Source organism: Strigops habroptila, chromosome 2 (assembly GCF_004027225.2).
Source record: "Strigops habroptila isolate Jane chromosome 2, bStrHab1.2.pri, whole genome shotgun sequence".
Taxonomy (NCBI): Eukaryota; Metazoa; Chordata; class Aves; order Psittaciformes; family Psittacidae; genus Strigops; species Strigops habroptila.
In genome coordinates, this window is record NC_044278.2 from 37,185,215 (window position 1) to 37,209,218 (window position 24,004).

Sequence of the window (24,004 nt, forward strand, 5' to 3'; positions counted from 1 at the left end):
CCGACAGAAACAGGACAAACAACCCCAGATAAGGACATGTGAATGAGGGGTCAACTATGGGATAAAGGAGAAAGACTTCTTATTTCGGCCTCAACGACCACCAGGAGGTAGAAAACGACCCCCTAACAACAACTGAAGCATGCGCAGAGTACCTCCACTACTTCATGAACACGGAAGTAAAGATGTATAAAAAGGGACTGTTTGAACTGCTCAGCACGGCAGTGGTGGAGCGCAGACTCCCCTGTCGTCCAGCGCTGTTTTTGCTCATATTCTACTTGCTATAATTAATAAAATTTTAATTGGATTATGATCCGTTGTGGTCACAATTTATGACAAAGGTGAGAAGCCACCCTTTGTTTCCAGGGAAGTCCCCTTGGAGTCAGCAGTTTGACAGCAAAAGAATCAGTTTATTGTGAAAGTGACCCCTTCTTTCTCTCTCTCCCAAGACAGAAAATCCCCAAGAGAGAAAATCCCCAACCACATGGAAGGAGGAAATTTTCAGCGACAGTCCCAGCTGACAGCAATGGTCAGAGTGCAAGCAGTGGCATTTGGGTGCAAAAGAGGACTGTCCTTTAAGCTCACCTGCAGTCTGCTGCCCTAGCCATCTCCCCCAGGTGAATGAGGAGCACGGTATGTCCTGCCTGGGAAGCTCTGCTGGTGTCGCAGCCACAATCGTCTACAAATTTAACACAGGCATGGGCTTTATATCTAATGTAAGTGTTATAAAAGTTGTCTGATTAAGAAAAGGTCTGTGTCTAAGGTGGGTCCTCAGTGAAACCACTGATCTGGGGAACTTCTATGGACCAGGCAAGCATTTGGAGGAAGGGCTTTACTCCTTTACCACTATAGAAGACAGTAGCATTTACTTAAAACAGTACCACTGACATCCCTCTGTGCTTTGCTGAAGACTGGGGAGGACTGGAGCTAGTTTGTTTCTTATGTTTGGATTTCAGTGCTATCAATTTCACTCATGTATCCCAGATTTTAAAAACCTTCAGACCATGACTGATGATATATGGCTTGTTATAATAGCAGGATTTAATATAAGAAACCTTTGAAAGAAACTGAGAAACTCTCACCTGCTTATTCTTTTATACATTTTAGGGAGACTGTTATTTATTAACAAGCATAGAATTCCTTTTGCTGACTTCAAGGTGACAAACAACCTCTGATACAAGTCTGCAGCAGGTCAGGGAGTGTCATTACAACTCGCTGACTAAGGAAAGATCCCTGGAGTTTTAAGAACAAACATGGCAATGTTTAGGGTGAATTAAAATACACCCCTTCAAGACTCTTCACATAATAAATATGCTGTCTCCATTAGACCTCTTGCAATTCCTCTTTGCCCACTTTTTAACAGTATAAAAGCCTGAACATATTTCCATTAAAATCAAAGGCAAATATTTCAATGCTCTCTGCACAGGATGAGAGCCTTATTATGTTTCAGTAGCAATACTTTTTATTCCACAGAAGTTTCTTTAATTCTGTTTATCACAGAATTGTTAGGGTTGGAAAGGTCCTCTGAGATCATCTAGTCCAACCTCTATTATGATTTAATAGGTGTGCTTCTAACAGAATTTTGTGGATTTAAATATGACCCTTCTGAGGGAAAGAACTGAAAAATTACCCACCCTGAGTTGATCTTTGCCAGCATTCATTAGAAACTGATTTTGTTAAATAGGAACTGGTAAGCTGACCTTCTGAAGTAGCATGGAGTGCTTGGATAATATTTAAATATGGCAAGGTCTTATGCTGTGTAGGAGCTATCATAGGTCTTGCCTGTGGAGTTTAAAAGTCATTAAGGTGAACAGGAGAGATGCAATACTAAACTGTGGCCTTTTCAAGGCTTTTTGCATTTGTTTTTCTCATTTATTTCTATGCTGCTGGTTTTAGTGCTGTCCCCGCTTTTTTTTTTTTTTCCCCTCTGCTGCTGGTATTAAAAGTTTCAGTTCCTTTTTTTTAAGAACCTGTTACCTGTAGTGTACATACAGGAGCACTGTGCTGTGTATGGGTGTCTTGTACACATCAGAAACTTTATTCCAGCTACTGCCCACATGATCATTGCTTTCTCAGACCTGTTTCACCATCAAAGAGGAACAGCTAAACAATAGGGCCAAAAGCACTGTATGCATTGAAGAATGCTCCAGAAAGTACCCATTAAATCATTTAGCAACAAGTTTTTTCAGCCTTGAAAATCAGAAATTGCAGTCTTTAGAGCACAAAGCCTCTTATTTGGATCCCTGCACCATGAATTTGAAGATGTGAAACTGAGAGTGTTCAAAGCAGCTGAGCAATGGCTTAGATGCCAGGTGTAAGACTTGGTTTGAATCTTTCCTCATCATCCCCCCAGCAGCTGGGGTGGGTGTTTGCATCTTGTTTTCACTCTTGGGATCACGAACGAAACAGGATCTGACACAGGGGTTTTCTCCAATTGGACCCTGACAGGGTGGCACTCAGAAATCCAGGTGGTTTCTTTCTAGTGCTCTACTTTCCTAAAGAGGAATGGCTGCTTTTCAGCTGCCTGTGTTATCTCTCGGACAGATGTATAGGCATGTATTTGGAAGTCTGAAAGATGCTGGTGCACAAAGGAAATTTCCTCTTGTAAGGAAAAATCTTTCCCAGTCACTTTTCCTGAACAGCCCTCATTTCAGGGCCTGGCTGCACCCAGGATAAGCTGTCTCCTAATAGCAAACATTATGCTAGAATGTTTTATTGATTAATAGCGTTAAGCTTTATCAGTTTGAATTGGGTCCCAAATGCATGCCCACTGGGTCCCAAATGGGCAGCCATGCATATGGCTGCCTAGACACTTCAGCAGTCATTATGAATAATAGGAGCATAAAGGCAGTTAATTGAGGGGAAATCCCCTCACAGAAACAAGGAAAATAGATTTATACTAATTTGCAAGCAGGCAGAAGGCAGTGCAAATTTCCCTAAGATAAAACTTGCACCAAAATAAGCACCAAAATAAGCACCAAAATAATTTCCAAGAAGCAAACAGATCTGCATTAGTGTAGCTGACATTAGAAGCTGGACTGTCCTTCCCAGACTCCAAATAGAAAAAGAGATCCAGTCTTTACATGTTGTATTGAATGCCTCCAATATGCTTGGGAGTTAGAAATTTTCCTTGTTAAAAATGAAGTGTACTCCTCGTGGGTCAGCTTCTGAGTTGCTGATGCTCTGCTTGTTGAGTGTATCAGCTAAGCCCTCAGGTCCACACAGAAAAACACCTATTCTGGAGCTGTTAAGAAAACGAAAATATAGTCAAGAACTAGGTATGGGGCAGCTGGATGTTCTTCATGTAAATCAATCTTATCTTCTGTAGGTGCAAGGTTCTTTTCTCAGAACTTTAGGAACTAAAGTTGAACTGGATGTCTATTCCTTAAAACTTATAACCTCTTAAAACTTGCAAGGCACTTACTGCTGCTTCTAAAAAAAATGGTGGTCTAAATCTCTGCTCAGCACAAGTCAGTAAAGACAGGTTAGTTGATGTCAGTGGAATCAAGGAAATACAGCTTCAGGAGCTTACAGCACAAATTCTTGAAAGGAACTGTTCTGATTTTTTTTCCTATTAAATTTGGGTGCTCAGCTAAAAGTCATCCACATTCAGGTTTTGTTTTTTGAGGTAGGAAGTATTTTTGGAAGTATTTAGACATCATCTGATAGTCCTATCTACTTCAGCTGGAATGATGGGATATGTTTTTTCTAAAACTTCTGCTAGTAATTGAACACTCTATGAAGCACTTCACAAAAAAAGATGATTTTTTTTTAAACCTTTAGATAAAACAATTTGGTCAAGACCATAGATCGTATAAAATACCTGGAGATAGAAAAAAAGTGCTCCTTAAACTTTGTCAGCCAAAGGAATAAGATTGCGCTACTATGACATTTAGATAGAGGAATTCCATAGACACTCTGAATTTGTACAGATTTACCCAGGATGCTGCCCTGCAATAGTTTTGAACTCATTTTCCCAGTTAGGTCTTCCATACAAGGTTTTCTGTTTAAGGCCTGTAATCACATCTTTCTCTTCTTCATGATGCATTACGAAGTGAGTGGCCTGTGGGAAATAAAACACAAATGACAGCGTAAAGACAGAGTTTGGTAAAGATATGGCAGCATTACTTCCTGTTAAAAAAAAAAATAAAAAAAAGTTACTACACACTGAATTATTTCCAGACCAAGAATATGGTGTTTAGCAAGGAAAGCTAACACTGGTAAAATCCTGACTATCAGTGTCTGTCTCCTCCTTTTCCCCAGATTGGATGATCTCAAGAGTTAAAGCTATGAAGCACTGAACACAGCAATTAATTACATTTATTTCGCAATGAACTGGTTTAGTCTAAGAACTGTAAGATAAAGCTGTAAATTAAAACAAAACTTTCCCTTCAGGTACAATAACAAAGATCCCTTGACCATAATGAAGTTCTGCCAGCTTGATCTCTGGAAGGATTGATCCATATGTGGAGGTTTTGTCCACTCTCCCTGCGTAACTTTCACCTAGACCAGCTAAATTCAGTAAAGCCAGGAAGAGAAGATGTGGTTAAGAGCATAAGTTCAGGCCTTGAGGAGTTCTGCATCACTTTTATATGAGAAAAAGTTACAGGTAACTTTCTCCCCAAGCAAAAATAGTGGGACTTTTCTTTTTTTCCTTCCTGTTTTTTTCCACTGCATGTGTAATTAACTTCCTGCCTTGCTACTGCACCTCCGTGTATGCCTAGCTGAGCTACAGCATTTTAGGCACATGGTGAATTTTGCAACGGTGAGATGCAAGTAAAACAAAAAGTCACTAAAAGTAACAGACTGAGCACCTTTCCTGTCTCAGTCACACATTTTCAAGTGGCTCATGGAAGAGCTGTTCCTTTGTACTCCCCAGCGACCCAGCAACCTACACGCACAGGACTAGATAGACCTCTCAGGAGAATCCTGAAACAATTATGCTGCCATCACTCAAACTCTGTGCATTAGCTTGTCCAGTCCCAAGTGCCATAATTGTTTTAAGCAGTATTAGCTGTCTTAGAGATACTTGCATGGTCAGCTAAGGTTGCTGCCATGGGGAAAGACTGCTTCCCAGGGCGCACAGCCAGAATAAATGAGAAAGGAAGTCAGGACGCACATTAGCAGCTGATCCCATGTAACTTCTGATGGACAATACCTGTCTGTATTTAAAACCTCTGTGACCAGATGGAGGCCAAGGATATAGACCATTTGAAGATTTATCAAAACATAACAGACTTGCTAACATCAACCTCAGTGAATATGGAAGCAATATTTACCTGAGATTCATCCCAGCCTGTAAGGTAGATGTTATAGCTGAGAAAGTCTGCGTTATTCCTCTCCTGCATTTGAGCCTCCAGAGATTGCAAGAGGTCAGCAAACCATTCAAAGGCATGAGTGTCCCTGCAAAGCCAGTAAAAATAAATCTGGAAGAGAAAAGAGTGAGCTGTTAGGGGACATAGGCATTTATGGTTTCTGGTTTTATGTCACGGACAGAATGAGGATTGTAGAGTTCTTGTAGGAATTGCCCTGACCACTTTAGTAGATGAAGTCGAAGGCTGGAACTGAAGCTGTTCAGGAGGTTTGACACTGGGAGGGTTGTGAAGCAGAATAAGTCACTGCAAGAACAAGGAAATATCTTCCTATTTCTTTTCCACCAGCAGGTTACATTTTTAGTTCATGATGTTTCCCCACTTACATCCTTGTAAAACAGTTTGTTAGGACATAAATAAATGATTTAGAGGTAGACTCTATCACCCTGTCTGCTGGCAGGCAAGGTAAATCAAAGTAGGTAACAAAACCAGTTCTGTTCTCTGAATATGACCATAACTGCAAAGTATGACCCCACACCTCCACACAGGGAGTTTCCAGGGGCAGGAGAGGAGGATAGTAGCAGTGCTCTTCCACTAACGTAAAGTTGCTCTTTCTGTGCTTAGGGAAGTAATGCAATATTTGCACAGGCAGTATTAATGTCTTGGACTTTCTGTTTCTCATACAGATTGAACAGTATCTCCACTGCAAGTGGAAATCCCCAGCGGCACAATCAGGATTTGCGTGTGTAATTTTGCTCATAGGCTATTTCTCCTTTCATTACGTTTTTGCTTTTGACTCCTCTGCTTCCCCGCCTGCTAGTCTTGTGAGGTAATTGGGCTCCTCTTGTAGGACTCACACATGTCTGAAGCCAGATCACCTTTGCTGGGCCTGTTTTGATTTGGGCTGTTGGCCCTTGAACAATTTACATGGGTTCTGGGAAAGAGGACATATACCTTCTTGAGTTTTAGGTTGGTCGCATCGTGGCAGTATTTGTACCAAACAGACTTGAGTACAGATGCAAAAGGCGTGACCCCTATTCCAGCTCCAACAAGCATAACAGTTTCGTAACTGAATACGTCCTCACTCGCTGTTCCAAAGGGGCCATCCACAGCTATCCTGAAATTACACATAGTAAATCAGTACTGAATATTTATTAGCACCATTTAAAATAACAATAAGATTGTTTTGTCTGCTACAATGCACATTTGGGCTGAATACTAGTCAGCAAAAGAAGAGGTGGGGTTGATAGGAAGAAACTGCAAAGAGCCATCTAAGGCCCACATCTGTGATGGAAGTAGTTAAGGATTGTATCATGGGTGCCACCAAACTGGTTGAGCAAAATTTAAACTATCATAGGTTTTGGCTGACTTTACTGTGGAGACTTTTTGTACATACTTGGGTAATTTCCATGCCTCCTGGAATTCTTGCTTATCACATCCGCAGGCATTGAACAAGCCCTCTGTCCAGTCTCCTACAATACGGACGTGAATGCTGAAGTAATCTTCTTCTGGAGCAGAGGTTAGTGTGAATGGATGCCATTCCAGTTTAGACACTGCTGGACATTTGACAAAAATGTATTGCCCGACCTCCATCTTGAAGCCCTTCTTCATCATCTGGAGCTCAATTGTCTTGAAGGGATGAATTACCACCTACAGTGAGAGGAAAAACGGAAAAGCAGGGAAAAGAATAAGGCTGTCTTTGCTATTCATTGGCTCCTCCATCACTAACATCATCCTCTGCTGTGAGAGAAAGGAAAACAGGTGAAACTTTGTTCCCAGCAGAACTGGGAGTGAGGAACAGCACCTAACAGCCAGATGAAAGACTGCAGAAGATGCTGAATTTTTGGCTGAAGTATTTTTTCACACCATGCTCGCAGACACTCCAAAAGAGACAGGTCAGACTGGCACATCTTTTAACATATCACCAGATCTACATATGCACATTGTTAATTCCAGATGGACCTTGCACGGTGGCACAGAGCACAGCGTTAATGGGTCTGACTGTATATACAGGGGCAGAAACAGGGCTATAATACAGATAGGGAATTGGAGAGATATTACCACTGGAAACTGATGTTTTCATGTTGTAGCTGGGTGGGACCTATAATACAAGTATTTGCATTCTCTCTATCTTTAGCCAAGAATAAATAGAAGCAATATTCTAGAAGCAAGGTTAGAATTTCTGTCAGTATGATTTTTTAATCCTAAAGTTGTCTGCCAAGGTTATTTTCATTTTTCAGAAGAGATTTACAAGAGGGAGAACTAAGTCTCTATATCTATTAACGTAGTTATTAATAATAGTGCTTAGGATTGTGGAAGAAGTTTTCTGCCAGTAAGCAGGCAGCATAGAGAGATGGTGTAGAAACAGCTCAGAGATATTTTAGTAAAATTACCAAAAAGGACATAGTATGTAGGAGCCTTCCAACATGCCAGCATCATGCCAGGGCACAGTAGAGACATCCAATGTCATCCCCAACCCCTGTGATGATTTGAACGGGGTACATCCACAAGACGCAGCACAGTGCCATGTGAGGAAATTATACTGGGAAAGGCCAGGGTAGTTTCTATATGTTAGAGCTTAGTGCCGTGCTAATTTGGCTGTCAGACTTTCAGAACCAACCTTAATACCTCTGCAACACACCATGGGGAATGGAAGCTCGACATTAGCTTTGGTGGCACAAAATAGGCACCCACTAACGCTCCTTTTTAGGAGTCATTTGTTCTGCTGGAAAATCAGAATTCCTAAATAGCTTTGAAAACAAAGATTTGGTATATTAAATTACTCTTAAGGTGGTGGAACTTATACATTCTACATTTCACTCAATAAAAAGAAAACTCATTTCTCTTTCATAAGGTTCAGCCCTGTGCCTTAGCAAACTTCCTCCTCTTGCTCTCTTTTAGAGGCAGGCTACATTTAGATGTTAGAGGTTAGCATTATGGTAGCAGCCAGAACATTCCTTTCACTGGTAACATTGTTGTGTAGAAGCTGCTGGCTTTGCTGCACCATTTGGAAAAATTTGTAATGTTTTGCCTGTTGTTCAGTGTAACGTCAACACATACCTTTGTGATAACAACCTTCTGCTGAGACCTCCAAAACCGCACCAACCTCTCACACAGGTACAGAAACATGGGACCTACTACCCACTTCCATGTCTGTAAGCAGAATAAAGTACGTCAGATAATGAGGATGGCAATTAGATTGAGTCCTGGAAATACTATGAGCAGATGTGAAATTCAAGTAATCTAGGTTCTTTATAAACCAGAATAGGGAACATTAAGAGATATGACACCTTTAAAATTACTTCTGGTCAGACAGGTAATTTCTTTCTCTGTTGAGAGTCACAACTGGCTTTTCAGTTGCTACTAGAGTTAGAGCAAAGTATTTTCCTATGAGTGATTTTGCCTCTGTCTAAAAATTAAGTTACTAAGTGAAATGTGGAGTAAAGCTCTGACTGTATTATTGACTCAGGTCTATACTGTTGCAGGAAAAGATGTGGTTTCTGTTAACAAGTCAGTCTGAAATGGGAAAGAACAACCAGCTTGGTTAGTCAATAAAAGCTGAAGTTTCAATGTCACATTTCCAGAGGCATTAATTTTCTGTTAATGATCACCAGTCCATTAATAATGTGATACTATTTATTATCTGAATTATAGCACTTTCTAGAAATTCCAACAAGCCACAAAAGATATTTTGGGTAAACAGTTCTCAGATACAATTTGCTCTTTTTCTTTGCCTGTTAACTGTGCTCATTTTAAGGCACACTGGAAGTGGTTTGTCTGTCAGTAGTCCGTTTCTGCATATAATACATTGTGTTGAAATCTATGGCTTTATGTAAAGAAAGCTGCCACTGAAGAGCACATGGGGTTACACAGCTGCTTTTCTACAGCAAGTGCATATGTTATTTAACAAAAAGAGAAAACTGTAAACATTTTAGATTGTATTTTCAACCAAGACAACTCTTCTTACCATAGGAGGATTCCCTGAAAACTGGGGGATTGGGCAAGACCCCTTCTTCCCCCAGTCAGTGAAGTTCTTGTAGCAAAGCTCTGGATTATGTTCAGCCAAACTCTCAGCTGTCTGCCCCCGTACAATACGCCTGGGAAAAAAATTAAAAATCATTAAGGCAATTAAATGAAAACTAAGGTATCTGTCCCTTATTGTTCTATTTATGTACAACTCAACTTATGTGGAGTTGTGGACTTCTGCAGTGCTCCAGCTTTGATGCAGCTTTATGGCTCTAATCTACTCACAGAATTGCTATTAAGGTGATAAAAATGGGGAGGAAAGTTTGTGGGGGAAAATACTGACTACAACATTAGGTGAGGAACTGAGTGGTATGTCCATTACCATTTCCAGGATGTGGTCACAATAGGAAAGCTTCATTCTTTTCAGAGTTATCCTGCTCTTTTCTTCAATAGAAACAAAACCAGGAATGAGTAAGGTAATCAATTTCCTAGTGACCAGTACAGAAATTATTTCTGTTTGTTATCTTAGAAATTTGGAGAGCCCTTTCCTTTGACCCTTTGTCTCCCTCTGAAGCTGTGGAGTAGCAGTTCACTTGGTGCTACTGATGAACACAGATGTTTCTGATGTAAAGCAGCTATGCCAGCTATACCAGCTTGTATCAGCTGACGATCTGGCCTCTATATTCTTGCTTGGTTTTCTGTTACTGTTTGGTTTATTATAGACAAGCCTGAGTGCTCCAGACCAGCTGTATTTCCAGTGGCAGAGCAAGTGCTGAAAGAAAGTTTTCATTTTGAGGAGGAAAAATATATTCTGATCTTGTTCACTATTTCCTGCCCCTGTCTGGAGTTCTTCCAACCTCAGGGGCATGTGGGAGTCCCCAGAGTGATAGTAATTAGTAGGATGAGGTTCATAGTAGAGAAAGTCAGATTGACATCTGCTGATTTTCCTTAGAAACGGCAAATACAATGCTGTTGATATCTTCTTCCCATGACTTCTCTTTCTGCTTTTCTAGCTCAGTTTCTGTGAACTAGACTATGTTTCTGATGCTTCAGAAAAATGTAGTATCTAAGTCACATGTATGCCTAGCTCTAAGTGACAGATTTATCAGAGGATTATTGGAAAGCCTGTGCATAGTCTTAAAAGTTAAAAGATTATGCTGTTCATAAATATTACTAATGAACTTCTTCCTCATTAAAAGATTGATTAACATCCTGCCTGAAAAATAAAGGGAAGGCATGACACTGTCCCAGGAGCATCACAAGTTGCAATTTGCAGGAACATCACCAGTTGCAGCTTACTTCCCCACTAATGGCAACGGGTTCAGCTGAGCTGCTGTCTGGTATGAATTAAGGGAAGAGGAGGAGTCCATTTCCTGCCGCTGCTCTCTCCATTGCTTAAGGGAGAGTGGGCCTGAGGGTTTTTGCCTCACCCTGTGCTCCATTCAAGGTCTGACAATGTCAGTACCCTCTACCACAGAAATGGAAGACTTATTTTGCTTTATTACTGGGTGTAGATGGTCTTTCAGCACTGTAATTAAGCTTTCAGAGGTATACCCTTAAAATTACTTCTTTTTCACCTTGAAGTTTTACTTTAGTTTCCAAGGCAGAGTGGTCTGCATCTCTGTACTCTCCCCTCTTTATGTTCACTATGACAGGAAGTTTGGGACACTTGCCTTTAACACATAGTTCATGCACAAAACCCATCAGTGCTACAAAATGCTGTAACAGCTTATAACGGACAAGAATTTGCCCTTTCAATTCTATTATCTTTGGTTCAGCTTTCTGTATATACATATATGTATGCATACACACATAGGTATGCCACACAGCCTTCTGTCTCCACCTGACATCTATGTGCCTCTTTCTCTAACATGCTACTTTGAGACTGTCAGATCATACATATTCCATAGCATTCATCTCTGCACACTTAAGATGCCTTCCTTGAGTGTAAAAAGCCTGTCCAATAATTTTTAGTGTATTAGCACTTTCTCTGAACTCAGAATGTCATGCTTGACTTTAAGGCCAAATAAGTGAGGCCACTGAGTTCACAGCCTGAAAGAAGCCTTCCCTCTACAGATAATAATATTCCTGTGTTTGTCTTCTTCCAAAGGATCACTGAACTTCCCGGACAACCCCATTTCTGGCCAAATGCTTGTCTTTTCAATACAGTGGAATTAAAATGGTGAAAGTATACTGAATATCCAAGTAAATAAAAAGTCAACTTCTATGAAATAAATGCTCCTCACTGACCCCTAGAAAGAGCTATGCCTTCTTCCTGATAGCATTGTGTAGTAACTACTGGCAAGTTTGGACATTTTGTCAATAACTATACAATATTTGCTGCAGGAAACATGAAACACTTGTTCTTTTCCTCCAACAGGTTTTGCTTAATCCTTCTTCTTGTTTTGAAAGTTGGAATGGACAAATATGCTGGTGGCAATTCTCATCTGCCTTCTATTTTTGCTCTTCCTGTTGCACTCTCATTTCTGTCTTTTCTGGCACTACTGGACTGAGAGGAAGTGGTTTTGAGTAGTCATTTTTGCTGGGCATTTTTAAAGCACAATTTCTAATGAACCTAAAATTTCCTTTAAATGGTCAATATAGTGTAATTACGAACTACAAAATGTGGCTTGGATACTTTAGCCTTTTTTTTTTTTTTTTTTTAATGCATCAGTTCTGTGGTTTTATAAAATGGAAATAAAATTAATTTTTCTAAGTGCTTAAATCATGTTTGTGTAGAGCTAAAATTGTTTCATTAGGCTTTTCAGCTATTTCAGAAGGTACAGAATGAGCTAGAAGTAGAAAAAGATGTTTGGCATTTGCTAGTTACGGAAACTTATAGTTGCCTGTATTCAAGCTGCAACAGCTAAAAATGTATTCTGAAATGCTGCTGATATTAAAAGTTCATCCAAGTCTGAAAGATAAATCTGTGTTATTGTAGTTTTTATTTACCAAACAAAATCCAAGACTCTATGTCTTAGAGGTCTCCTTACATGCGTGTGATGCAATTCCTTTTAGCAAAGAAAGATAAATTAACAATGAGAAACAGGCACCTTGGAAAAGAGCTTACCAATTAAAATCTCTGAAGAAGTTGAGTATCAATGAGCTTAAGTATGCCAGAGTCTCATAAGGCCTCATGCATGTCTATAGCTTGTTGCACATACCAGTGAGAGCCTCTTGGCTCTCAAAGCCTGTATTGGACCATCATTACCATCAAAAATAGCTGCTGCTTAGTGACTCAAGTCCCCATATTTATGTGTGCAGTGGGCTTTACATTCAGATATAGTGGTTATTATGTATTTTGTGATGTATGAATACTCACCCAGCACCATGGATGACAAGGCCAATAAAGAAGATGACAAAGAGATGGTGGGTGTACCAAAATACTTCGAAATATGATCTTCGGATGGTTTTGGTGGATGATGTGATGATTAATATGAGAGCCAGCGTGATTATAACTCCAGTGAGACCAGCCAAGTATGTGAAAGCCACATATAGACCCCCCACAGGATTCTGTGAAATAATTGCACATGTTGATGGAAGGAAGATCAAAGCAGAGCCAGCTGAAATATCAGTTGGTCTCACTCGCCAAATCCTTTACATTGTTGTAAGTCTTTAAGTCATCATCCTCTGAGAATTTGTAAGCTAACAATGCCAAAATCCTACTACATTTTTGTTGCACTGCAGATTTACCTTTACTAAAGTAAGTGGAAGTAAAGAGAAAGGATTTTCCACGGGTTCACACACTGAACATTGTCTCTTAATTTGCCACTGCTCATCAGTATGGGTTTGGGAAAGGTGAAAACATTTGCACAGGTCTGCTGTTAAGAGCTGGCATCCAGCTCTAGACAGCTAAATGAAAGCTCTCCTTTCCAGTGGCATTGTGCAGCTGTGGGTCTCCTAACTGATACAGAGATTGGATGTTCAGTGCTTCTGAGGAATGGGGAAGTTCCTTATTTTGCTGTTTTGTTTTATTTTGTTTTCATTTCAAACCAGAGCTTAAGCAGCCCAAGTTCAAAACTTTTGCCCTGATTTCTGTTTACCTTTCTGTGCGCCATGTCTAGCTTGCTCAGAAGACTGCTTTACAGGCCATTCGTTTTTACATAATGTTTTAAAAATACATTGAAATCCTCAGGTGAAAAAGTTTGAAGGACTACCAAAATTCAACAACAATATTACTGATAGATTTAGAAAACCGAATTATACAAAATTTTGCTACAAGATGGCCCAAAACCAGGTTTTGCACACCAGAGACAGGCACTCTGCTCGAATAGTCCTATATGATTGTCTAAACAAACGTCATAATGACTCTTCACAACCTGAAGTCACTTACCCCAATAGTTTTTCTGTAAAAGTTGATATAGCTTTCATTTGGGTCATCACCAAGGCTAGAAAGCACAGCTGCTAGAGTTTCTTTCTCTTCAACACGGGCTTGCACGCTCCACTCTACGTTGAATAAGTGTGCGATGGTGTGGATTGCTGGGAGTGACAGGAAAGAAAAAAATCAGCATGAAGCACAAGACAAGTACTCAGTGGTTTTGGGTAACACCTGAAACTTTGTAACATCTGTCAAGGACAGCTTAAGGCCTTTGCCACTCTCACCATCTTCCTCACAAGTTCGCATCACTGCCGTGTTTTATTGTTGAAGCTTTACTATCTAAAGTTTACATGATTTGGGGTGGGGGAAGGAAAGAAGTAAAGGGAAGCTTCCAGCATGTCTGTGTTCAACAAAGGCTTCCAACAGTTCAAGAAGTAGTACCCTAATACATGGGAAACTGAAGCATGGGATGGCTTAAATTATTTGTCAGTATCATCCAGGCTTTCTGTGGAAGAGCCAGAAAGTGAATCTGGATCCCTTTGGTGTGTCACATTTGCTAGTGCTGCTTTTTTCTGTTGTATTGCTTGTATTATTGCTGAGCTGATGTGTCCATAAACCCAGTACAGCTGAGGCGTTTCACACTACTTCCACTGTATGTTATTGCAGGGGTAAGCTGTACGACACTTTTCAAAATTTTTCCCCTGGTTAATAAGTATCTGGTGATACTTATTAACCTTCAAAACAGGGCCTGGTGAGTACAGATCTAACAGCCCCAAACAATCCATCTCTGCTGCAGACCTCCTCTGTGGCCTTACGTTAACTGCATCGCCCTGCTCTTTTTCTATGAAGTGGTGGTGAGATTACAGCTACAGCTCAGAAGGGGAACCTGCACAGCTCAAGTAATCTGCTGATATTAAGTGTGTTCTAGGATACATGATTTGTGAGGTACTTGCATTGGAAAGTGACAAATTTGATGAAAAAAGACATAGAAAACCCTTAGTTTAGGAAATGAGAGAGAAAATATGAAAATATTTCCATGGCCTGCGCAAGCTTTTTATACCCTTTTCTTTCATACCCTTTTATTTTTATTATTTGTTTCACACTTGCCAACTAGGAAATAAGTCTAAACAAGAATTAAAACCAGGGTATCTGTTTCTCGGCATTGCTAAATACCCTTTATTAACTAATGTCATAAATGGTGATGATGATTCAGGAGAAAAGTATTCTTTCTTATTTATCTTTTCCTCTCTGCCAGTTGCAGAATAATATTTGGAAACTTATTTAAGCCTTGGCCCATGCTGACTCTTTTAGGTTAATGGAATCAGGTCTCTGCCCATATCTTTAAGAACTTTAATCCCATCTAGATTCTGTGTAAAATGCACAAGACAGAAAAAAACAAAGAAACGCTTGACTACCAACCAGTATGAAGGGCGATCATCCATGCCACCATTTTGTGAAAGGTGAGGTTCCTGTCCAGCTGTCTTCTGACACGGGTAGAGCAGCACTTTTGGTTTGAAGAAAAAAGTATTTGAAGACTATTTCTGATGTCTATGCATACTTATTTAAATGAAGGGACAAAAACAGAGGTGCTGAGCACAATAATTGGTGGCATTGCTAGGATTCTAGCAAATCTAGGATTTCTAAATATAGACGAAAATATCCTCCCCCATACTTCAGAATACAGGAATAACACATTATGTCTTAACATGGCCCACTGAAACAAAGTATTTGATAATGAGAAAAAACCACCCAGTATGACAAAAGTATATATCTTATCTGTGTTAGGTTACACGTTATAAACAGAAAGAGGGATCACAGTCTGCCATGGCAGGGTGGCTGGTTTGGTAGAGTCTCAAGTTGCCACCTAGCATCAAGATCTTGCTGTGGTTCACACTGTAGAAATGTACTGTAAAGTTTGGGTATAACAGTCTCTGGGAGCTCCCACCCCACATGTGCTAGCCACTTAAGAGTCAGTAGTATGAAATGATTCCTTCCCCAAAATATGGGGTGTACTTGCTGGGAATTGAGTTACAACTTGTTGTAAGAAACAGGAAATGAAAATCTCTGCTGATACAAACCGAAGAAGTTGGTTCTTAAGAAAAACAGAATGATATTTTCATTAAGAATAATGACAGGTTCCTAACAGGCCCCATCTAAATTGTACTGCAGTCAGTGGGAGTTTTCCTATAACTTTAAGTTCCTGTAAAGCTAGCATTTGCTGTCTCCTCACAGTGGGAAGCATGATTATCCTGTGTCATGTATTTATATTGCTTTTCCTGACTGGCAAAAGGAAAAAACCACTATGCAAACTTCACAAACATTTCCTCACAAGAACCACGTAGATGTTTCACACACAAAATATTCTCCCATGTGACATTAACAGTATAGATGGCAGGGTAAGGTAATGTATCTTTCCAGCTGATAAGGTAGACCTGATCATCCCAACCATCCAGGAGTGAGACAGAAGATGGGATGATGAAACACCCAAATAATTTAATTTCTGATTTGTTCTTTACTTAGTGGAGATATACCAGCAGTGGTCTTACTCTTCCGTACCAGTCCATTTCTAAATATCCCATGAGTATTAACTTTACAGACAAACAGATGAGCAGGAAACAGTTCTCTCCTTGGGTTATTCTCCAAGTGGGACATTGATTAAAGGGCAAACTTTAACACTCTGGGCCTATTCCAATGACTTCAGTAGACTATAATAGCCAGGAGAAGTTTGGCCGCCTCTGTATCGTGTAATTAAAAAGATTACAGAATAAACTGTAGCATAGTGAGGAAGTGCCAAGCCTGCTTAACTGCCTTGCAAAAAACCACTGATCTTTCTGTTTAAGAAGCAGAAGGCCAAGCAATGACAAAATGCTATAGCTAGATTCAGAAGTGAAGATCATTAACAGCGGTGATGAATACAGCAATAAAAGGCATGCAAAGACAACACAGCTGTTCTTTCAATTAATAAAAAATAACTTTGTAGTGTATGATTTCTAGATGGCAGGATGTAAAGGGCAAGAGTTTCCAGCAGTTCCAGTTCCTATTGAACAGTGGATTTGAACAATTCTCCCTGCTCCATAACCCCAATGACATTGCTGTTGGAAAGGTCATTATCCTTTCAATAAGTTATTTGACATTTTGAAATCAGGATTTTTCTAAAGAGATCCTCACAGGTGAACTTTCAGAACATAGTTAATTAGAGACAATAGCAGAACAGGCAGTTGTACCCCTGCACTTCAGTCCTGACACTACATTGGTACGCTGGGCTCTGTGTGTTTTGCTTAAGATATAAAATTACCTCCTTCCTGAGGTATAGCTTTATTGCAGAAAGCAACTGAAGTTAAACAACAGTCTAACAGTCCTGTTTAATGCTCCTCCCTCCCCTCCTTGCTCATCGTCAGAGTGCTTTCTCATAGAGTCTACCACTGTCAGCAGCATGGCAGGCTGCAGGCAGGCAGCAGAAGTGGAGCTATAGCTCCCTGCATGGTTCTCCCTTGCAAACTGGGTGTAGCCTGAGTGACTACCACAGTGCCCAAGGCAGAAGGACTTACTCTGTAGCTTGAATACACAAGGGTCAGCTTCATCAAGACCCTGGTTAGAAAAGTTAAGCTATAAATGTTAGAAGAAGAGCGATCAATACAAGTAGTATAAAGTCCTGTCTGGAGTACAATTCTCAACCCTTGGAGCCAGTTTTTATCCTTTCAGTAATGCCTCCAAAAGAGCCTTCAGCTCTTCCATTGCTCTGACCTCAGAATATCTTTGCCCAACCTGCTTTCAGCCCAATCCTCATGGAATCTATTTCAGGCCTCATGAAGGCCTTATATGATCAAAATCTCATCAATGTTTTCAACTTGCATTCATCCAAAATCAACATTATTTTTTACTAAATTTACATTCATTATTGAATTCTGCATCCTGGGGAGTCAGCTCTGGATTTTGGCAGATACTAGTTGATCTTTCTCAGGGCAGGGGAAGAATAGCTGTAACCCTACAGGTTTGTTTACTATTCTTTTTCCTTCTACATATATGGAGAGCATGACTGTCTGCTTTTGTAGCATCTCAGAATCTGAAGGAGTATAGCACAAGACTGAAAGCCTGGTCTATGTAGTTCCAACTTTATATTCTTAAGTGTTATGACTGGAAAGGGCCACGCCACTGGCTTTACTCCTAAATGTAATTTAGGAGCATTATGTAGCAGACACATCTCACTTATTCAGCCACAGTGATTGTCAGCATATATGTACTGGATGGAGGTATGGTGTGGGTTGTCTCTGATTATTTTCTTATTACTTTGTATCCCATTCTATTCCCCTATGAAAGACTCCTGAAACACTGCATCTATTTTATTGCTTCCTCCTTTGCTCTGCTTTTTCAGCCCCCGCAGGCTGTCTCATGTGCATGCAAGAATTCACGCTAGATTTACAGATGAAACCCAATTTCTGCGAACTGGTTTTGTTGACCAGGTGTATATTAAGGAGGCTGGAAAGAAAGGAGGAATCATTATATATTTGGAAAGACAGTTCATGAGCTTGAGGAGAATATTGCTTTTTTGCTGCACTGTGACATGAATTGTGTGCATGATTTCTGCTGCATACAGAAATACTATATCATAGGAAGTACTGTCATAGGAAGTCTCTCCAGCTGTCACTTAGAATCAGCTGTCCTTCCCTTAGTTCCTCAGTACTGTGTATAACATTTGCATTTGAGACCTAGAAATGGTCAAAATGTCTGCAAACTATTTCATGCTGAGATGGAAATGCAACTCGGATAAGAAAGAATGTAATTTATGAACCAGCTGAAAAAAAAACCCATTCTGAAAATCTGTGGAAGACTACATTTGCTTTAAGAACTGGACATGCAAAGACAGAAGACATGGGCTAATATCTCCCTCTATAAATGGGTGTTGCATCAGTGACAAACAAGGCAAATGCATGTAAGCACCATCAAGGGACTTTGCATCTGGGGCAGCATGATGCCCAGGAGACAATAGAAAAGGGAAGGCTCGAAGGAGGCTAATTCGAAGCTAAACCTCTCAACAGAGCTCTAGATACACCGCTGGAATATCGACCTCAGTCTTGCTCATAGCAAAACTCCAGACTTACTCGCTTCTTAAAAGAGGACATCCCCACAGTACAATATATTTGGGGAACTTGGATGAAGTTCCTTGGTATATTTGCAAGGCTGCTTAGAATTATTATTTTTCATACATTTTGAAATTGTTTCTTCATCTTACCGCACTTGATCCTCTGAGGAAGGACAGCAAGTTTCGACATACTGGCAACAGAATCAGCATGCAATTGAAATTCAGACAGGCTGCAGGGGCCCTTGCCAGAGCCAAAGCATGCTGTAATTGGAGAGATGCTGTTAGTAAATGCATTACCTAAGACATTATCCAGGACATAGATAGGCACAGAATTCATTTATGTGTTAAATCATAACTTTCCATGAGTGTGAGATCTAGAGTTAATTAACAATGTTCACATGCCGCAGTAGTCATGCTCTGGCCAAGTTAGAAACACATATGGAGGCAGAAGACATTCCTCCAGATAGACACCTTCTGTTTCCAGTTTTGAAATGATATGGTTGCACAAAAAGCTCCCCGTCCTGTTTGACAATCGATGGCCAATCACAGGTGCAAGTCTAAGCTATTAGTAGAGTTTTCTGTCCCAAGGTTGTAAAGAAAGTCTCACTGCTGCAGTTTCAGTTGGCTCGGGTGTTACAGTAGGCAGGACAGCTTATGAGGGAAGCGGTTTTATGTTGTCTGTTGTCAGTAAAGGAAGTGGAGGGGAATATGTTGCCTCATGTTTTGGGAATATGTTCCCTTAATGTTGCTCTTCACATCCTGAATGACTTCAGATTTTTGAACAAAGACTGTTTGAAAGGAGAGAATAATGACGATAACAATCCAAACATAATGAAGGAAAGGAAAAGATGTTTGCTCTCCTTGCATTGATTAGGACTCTTTCAGGTTTCAAATCTCAGTTACTGACTTGAGGTTGCACTGAGCCGTAGTTATCCAAGCACATGTCTCTGTGACTTCAAAGGCAACTGCACCATGATTGCAAAGGACAGTTTGATCCATAGGCCTGAAGCCCTATGCAAAATGGGATTTCATGCTTTGCTGACTTAAACCATGGCTTTGCAAACCTTTTACACAGTGCTGTGTTCTGTAATTTGAAGCTTAGATTGATTTTCATGTCTGTGATCAGGCTTCTAAAATACGTGAACAAATTGATATTCTCTGTCAATTGGTTATGACCCATGGTAGCTTTGGAAGCAAGTTTGTAGTAGGACACATTATGTTGCATTAACCAGTTGGATTATATTGAATGGCTCAGGGTTCAGGATCACTTCACTACTTGGCTACTATACACATGCTTGATGAATATGTGAATGATGATTGCTTTTCAGAACTGAGCTTTGTAAACTATTCATGCTATGAAAAATAATTGCAAGGGAAAACAATTGCACAATAGTTCAATGGCAATATTTTATTCATCTTTTGCTTAATAAAGCAGCCACAATTCATGTTCACTTTAATTACCAGAAGCATAATAGTTACCTGAAAACATCTTTAGAATGGGATCTCGCTATTTTCATACTAACTTTCTATTCAGAAGCAGTGGACATCTGTCTGCATTCATTTGTCCGCTTGCATGTGACTTTTAACTCCTACATGAACCCGCTGCTCCAGCCATTTGATCCTATTTCAATCAAATAACACTAGGGAAAAATGCTATGTGCTCTGTCTATGCCAAGATAATATATGTTTTATACTTACGCCAAGGAGCACTCTGGTGTAGAAGAATTTCGGTGGGATATCATATGCAAGATAGTACCACCAAAAGAGGAAGACATTTAACCCCAGCCACACAAGCTGAAAGAGAAATTAACAGGAAGCTTTACAGTTTCTTGTTAGGGATCATATGTGTGAATTTACACAGTTCAGCTAATAGTCAATTAGTTTACTGTGCTCTTGTTTGCACAGAGAAGTGTACCTGCAGGGTATATAGGATTCAGGAAGGGCAATAGAAATTTTTCTGGTGGAAATGGGTTCTGATATGTGCATGCAGAGGTACTGGAGTGGCAATAAACCCAAATACAGCAATGGGTAGCTGAAACTTTTGCATAGCTCGAGAGGTTTAGACATGGTTAATATAAGGACCATTATATTACAGGTGTTTAGCTAAGTCTGTGAGTATAGTTGAATCTCCAAACATCATTAATGGTTAGGGCCTCTTCCAAATGGCAGTTCCTCAGACATATTAACCTATGTAAGAGGAAGACTTAGGAGCTGTGCCAAAGGAAAAGAAGCTTGAGTTCTAAATATAGGTGGCCTAAATTACATATAGGACCTAATTGAGTAGGGGGCTTTGAAGGTCTGAAATCAGCCAGCAGGAAATATTCGGCACAGGCACTTGGGTAGAGTTCAGACTGCCCAACACTGGGCTTCCTCATTGCTGTACTGCACTATTCTCTCACACTTGCACATCCTGCAGTGCAGGTTTCTTTATGGAAAGTGAAGTTAGCCCTTCTCAAGGCTATCTAGAGCAGCTACAAGCCCATCTGTCTGAACAGATCATAGTGAATCTGGGCATTTGCCATCCTGGTTCTGCTTGACTGATTTCACATGCCATAGTGAAACCAACCTGCATCGTGCACCCTTAGTCTAACCAGATTTAGTAGATGGCAAATGAAATCAGAGAAGAGAAAGTCTGAGAACTAAGAGAAAAACCAGTATCTGGTTATAAGTTAAGGATGCCAGAAACTGCGACTTTACAGTCCCTCATCCCTTCTAACCCATGTGTTTTGCTAGTTCTTTGGCCCAGCTGACACTGTAAAAAAACTTGGGATTAGTTTAGATCTTGAAAATGTCTTACTCTTGTGGCATAAATACAGGGAAATGAAGGGATTTCCATCAGGGTAAGGCAGCATACAGGAAATCCCCAGATCCTTATAAAAAAATGAAACAAAACAAAACCAACCAACCTCATGTCAGGATTAAATGCTTAGGATACGTATTTAAAGTGAGAGTGTGCCACTGCCATGTATGGTAGTCTGACAGCATGCCTGAAAGACCAAGCTTTTTGGCATGATACTTAATTGCCTCTCACAGTTCTTCTTGGTGTTAACCCATATGGAACATGAACCCTTTGAAAAAAGCTGCGAGATGCTCTGGCAGCTTGGGTTGAGTTGCAGAGTTCACAGCCGCCTGCGCTCTCCAGCTACTAGGCCAGTGGAGGCAGCATAGGCTGGGGTTAAGGCTGATGTGTTTCGGATTTGTTGAGCTACATGAATAGAAATTGTGGCTGTCCTGTTTCCATCAAGCACTGGACAGCCCTGTACCTAGTCAGTGTGCAGTAAAGCTGGAGAGGACAACACAGAACACTTTGGTAAGGCTTCCAGTGAAATGTCCTTTTAGCTTATTTCTTTCTCAGGGACTTGATCAGTTTCTTTCCCTACAAGCTGACTTTGTTACAGCTTTGAGTCTCTAAAGACAAATTCATTATTTGAACAAAATAAGGGCCTCTTACTTACTTCTTTTAATATTTCAATTCTCATGGGGGGAGAAAAAAAAAAAAGAAGCCAGAATTTACTTCTCGTCAGTTTCAACTTCCTCAAGTCACTGAAGGTGACGGCAAAAAGTTACCCCTTTTGAATGCACTGAAGTGCCAGGGTTATGTTCCTAAACTAAAGCTACACATCTATGATGTAATAGGTAAGAATCAATTGCTCATAGCAGAAGAAATACCCGCTTGAATAAAGATGTTCACATTTAAGTCACCACAAATATGTAAGTTCTATGTCGTCGTCTTCTTCCTCTCAGTATTTACATCTACTAACCACACTTGGCAACAATACTTTAACTGGTATTACGTTTGGTGTTATATATATGTTTTTATATGTTTTTTTATATATATATATACACACACACATATAAAATTGTATATCTATAGCTCTCGTATCACATGTAAAGTGAAAAAAAGAAAGTATCAACTTCTAAATTTTCTCCAAGGAGGACTGCCCTGCTTTCCTCTTCATCACTTTTAAATGTGATTGGGATTTTCAGTACTTTTAAATCTTACCCAGAATTAATTTAACCTGCTTTCACAGCCACTCTATGCAAGCTGGATACAAACTCAATTCAAATACCAGTTGTCTTACTGAAGGATTCATGAATCTCTGCTCTAAATTCTGGAATCCAGCTGTAATACAAGTTTTATACCATCAAGACCCTGTGCTTCCAGTTACACCCACTTTTGTTTATAAAAGTGCAAGAAAGAGTGGTGGTTGTAATTGCTTTCTCCTTTGAAGCACACATAGTTAAGCAAGATGTAATGTTAGTTGTTTTTCTTAAGTCACTGTTGCATCCAAAACCCCCAGATACGTAAATATTTCTAACAAGGCCAATGAAAGTTAACATACAGTCAGTTGTCAGTTGACAATAAAGCCTACAGCAATTGAGATACCAGACAGAGCTCCTTAAAAATTATTCCCTTGAAGCACTTCACTGCACCTGCTGCCCTAGTTTCAGCATAGTCAGATGCAGCGTTCACTGGCACAGTGAGAACTGCTTACTACAACTTTCTGCAGAACTTTTTACTAGACATGAATCACAATAAAAATTGTACTTACAACGACGAAGATGGACAGTCCTTCATTCTCCACCCAGTTACCCATGACTGCCTGAGATGAGCGCGCACGACAGTCCCCGTCTTTCTGGGACAGCGACTATGTCTTCTCTCATAAGGAAGTGAGAGCAGAAGCTTGCAGCAACCTGTTTCCTTTCTCATTCATTTAGGAAATCAGTTAACCATTGAATCATATCCATAGTTCTGTTTCTACCATCATTACATATAAATTTTCATAACTCAAATATATATAAACTGTTGGAATAGACTATTTTTTCCTTGTGAGACAGAGGATAAAACAATATAAACTGGTCAGGTTTTCTGCTAAAAAATGCATTGCCAGTCTATGACTTTCAATGCTGAAACGTAACACAGAACGTACAGAAGAGTCGCCTCTTCCCAGCCTTGGCTTTTTTTATCACCTCAGGTATGCGTTGCCCTTCCTGCTTATCCTCTTTGATAAATAAGCACTAGAATTTTTGATAAATAATCATTAAAATGATTTCTCTTCCAGTAATCCGATGTCCACAGAAGCTTCCAAATGTAATCTAACGCTCCTGTCTGGCACATGCAAGCCTAGCTACCTTGTCTCTGCTCAGGCCAAAACTGAGGACATATGTCACTAGATAGGCTATTTTTCATATTTTGCACTCTTGTGGTCCCAGGAACAATGTCACTATATAAGAAAAAAATTAAAGTAAGCATTCTGCTTTTGTGATTAGAAAGAAAAATATGGGAAATTTCCCATATGTATTTTAGGGCTTACAAGTCAGAGGATATTT

The 24,004-nt window shown here is 40.0% G+C and overlaps 1 protein-coding gene across 2 annotated transcripts; it reads right to left on the minus strand.

The window, feature by feature from the left end:
• Positions 1 to 386: 386 nt before the first annotated feature.
• Positions 387 to 23,391, minus strand: LOC115603942 (cytochrome b-245 heavy chain). 2 transcript variants are annotated; one of them, XR_003990055.1, is made up of 13 exons: positions 23,227 to 23,391; positions 20,372 to 20,467; positions 18,824 to 18,934; positions 15,013 to 15,097; positions 13,609 to 13,754; positions 12,598 to 12,788; positions 9,277 to 9,406; positions 8,370 to 8,462; positions 6,706 to 6,959; positions 6,264 to 6,426; positions 5,277 to 5,423; positions 3,821 to 4,060; positions 387 to 3,241 (listed from the first exon to the last, which is right to left on the minus strand). XR_003990055.1 is itself a non-coding variant. In XM_030476455.1 (13 exons), the coding sequence occupies exons 1-13, from the start codon at positions 23,269 to 23,271 to the stop codon at positions 3,115 to 3,117; spliced, it is 1,713 nt and encodes a 570-aa protein (XP_030332315.1). In that variant the 5' UTR covers positions 23,272 to 23,389; the 3' UTR covers positions 387 to 3,114. The 2 variants fall into 2 exon arrangements, 1 of the variants encoding a protein (XP_030332315.1); XM_030476455.1 differs by having other exon boundaries at positions 3,936 to 4,060; positions 23,227 to 23,389.
• Positions 23,392 to 24,004: the final 613 nt, after the last annotated feature.